General features: G+C 41.7%; 1 protein-coding gene and 1 long non-coding RNA gene across 2 annotated transcripts in view; one reads left to right on the top strand and one right to left on the bottom strand.

Annotated features, from left to right (window-relative positions):
• Positions 1-1,986, bottom strand: part of LOC103472304 (uncharacterized) — a 19,097-nt gene that overhangs the window by 4,821 nt on the left and 12,290 nt on the right. The gene's annotated exons all lie outside the window — the stretch shown is intronic.
• Positions 124-1,986, top strand: part of sytl1 (synaptotagmin-like 1) — a 10,257-nt gene continuing 8,394 nt past the window's right edge. The window contains exons 1-2 of the mRNA XM_008421824.2: positions 124-281; positions 1,593-1,718. Coding sequence (XP_008420046.1) covers positions 1,594-1,718 — 125 coding nt within the window. The 5' untranslated portion in view covers positions 124-281; position 1,593. The remainder of the gene's footprint in view (positions 282-1,592; positions 1,719-1,986) is intronic.

Below are 1,986 nucleotides of genomic sequence, written 5' to 3'. Positions count from 1 at the left end.
CACACACACACACACACACACACACACACACACACACACACACACACACACACACACACACACACACACTGTGTCTCTGCTTGTGTGCGTGGCCCCTCATAGTTTCGTGTTTGTTCTCACGCTGAGCTCCAAGCAGAGGGCTGCCCCTGTGCGGATTGATCCCGAGGGCGTGTTCACTGCGTTTGCTCAGCACACAAACAGACAGACAGACGCAGAGCGCACTCTGGAAAACTTTCCCCCGCACTTCTCCCAAATGGAACAGGTGGAAGCTGTCAGATAAGGTAAAACATATTTCCACCGTATTTTATGCGTATGGATTTGCAATTTTTTTTTTTAAGAAGTTGGTGAGGAAAGAAATTAAATGTGAGAACGAGGCGACAGGTGTCTGCACTCACGTCGTTTTTATGAGGATGAAAATCCTGCCGCAGCTATCTTTTTTTTTTTTTACACTGAAACAGTAAAGATGGCTATACGCTTAATAATTTAATGTTTATATACTGTTTAAAAACATTTAAGCAATTTGAAGGGAGATACTAGACGAGAATAATCAAAAGAGCACAGGCTGTTGAGCATAATGGAAATAGTGGGTGTTTGCGGAAACTTTATTTTTGTTTCCCATTTGTTTTCCAGACAAACAGTTTGCGCTTACGCAAATTAAACACAGGTAACACACCCACCAAAAACACCCACTCACATTTAAGATTAAACGTTTTGCACAAGATGAGTTACTAAGCTTTTCAACTTAAGTTAACTCTAGGACAATACTACATGAGCTCTGCTGATGCAATGTCTTCTAAATTTATGTTGTACAGTGTTACTTGCCAGTAGATGAAATATACTGGTCGGGAGGGGATGAAAGCCATTGCAGGTTGGAGACACAGCATGTCCACTCGCCCACTCATGCCCATAAATCACATGAAGGGGAAACGACTTCAAAGACTTGTATTTGGATGTGGCATGAGCAATTGGGTTGCATTTTTTTGCAGTAAACATTCAATATTGTTATTGAATGCTATTCATTGTCTTTTGAAAATCGAGGATAATCCAGCTTTGTGAGCTGCCACAGAGAGAAACCTGGGTTAGTCTTGGTGACAATTTCCTCCCAGATCACTTTTCTTTACACATTGCAGTCTGGTTTTTAACAGAGCATTGTTCGGTAGCACCAGGATGAAGATCCTTGTGTATTTATTCAACTGCCAACTGTATGCAGCCCCTATTTCCAGTAAAATAGATGTACAGGGATTTTTTCAGATTATATAAATGTTCGTAAAAATATTGGTGTAGATCATTTTTCAGGTTGTCATTTCACCCTGGACGTGTGGCGGGAGCATAAGATGGTCATTAACCTGTACAATCGGTTGTTGTTCTCCTCCTTTTAAAGGCTATTAAAGAGAACAACACACCACAATGATGTGGGACGACCCCTCTGTGTTAACCAAGAGTTTACAGAACGATCATCTGAACTTGGGCATGTTTCGCTTGGACACAAATCTGTTTGATTTCTTGAACAAGCCCTATAAAGCCCAAACAGGACACAATGCCATTCCTAACAGGTAGCGCTTATTTGCTTAAAGATAACATCTCTTTCCCAGGATGGCTGGGCAGCGGGTGGACTCAACTCTCGACCTGAGCCACCTGACGGAGGAGGAGCAGTCCTCCATCCTGCAGGTCCTACAGCGAGACTTGGAGTTGCGTCATCTCGATGAAGGTCGAGTAAGGTCAGTCAGAGGTGATTATTTTCCAAGGGGTCACATTTGGTGCATTAACTGAAAGCAAATCTGCAAGTTTATAAGGATTGTTCTCCAAAGGATTAATGGCTCTGGTAGTGCAAGAGGGAATTGTTTCTCCATAATCTCTAAGCTCTGGTTTTTAGTAAAGGTCGTAGCCAAGCTACCATTTAGTCTGTTTGCTCAATGTTTTTGGGTGTAGAGCTGCATTTTGTCTAAAACATAAAGATTATTTAGTTGTAGATTCAATGTATATATA

Source organism: Poecilia reticulata, linkage group LG11 (assembly GCF_000633615.1).
Source record: "Poecilia reticulata strain Guanapo linkage group LG11, Guppy_female_1.0+MT, whole genome shotgun sequence".
In the NCBI taxonomy this organism is placed as follows: Eukaryota; Metazoa; Chordata; class Actinopteri; order Cyprinodontiformes; family Poeciliidae; genus Poecilia; species Poecilia reticulata.
This window is presented reverse-complemented; position numbering and strand designations above follow the sequence as displayed.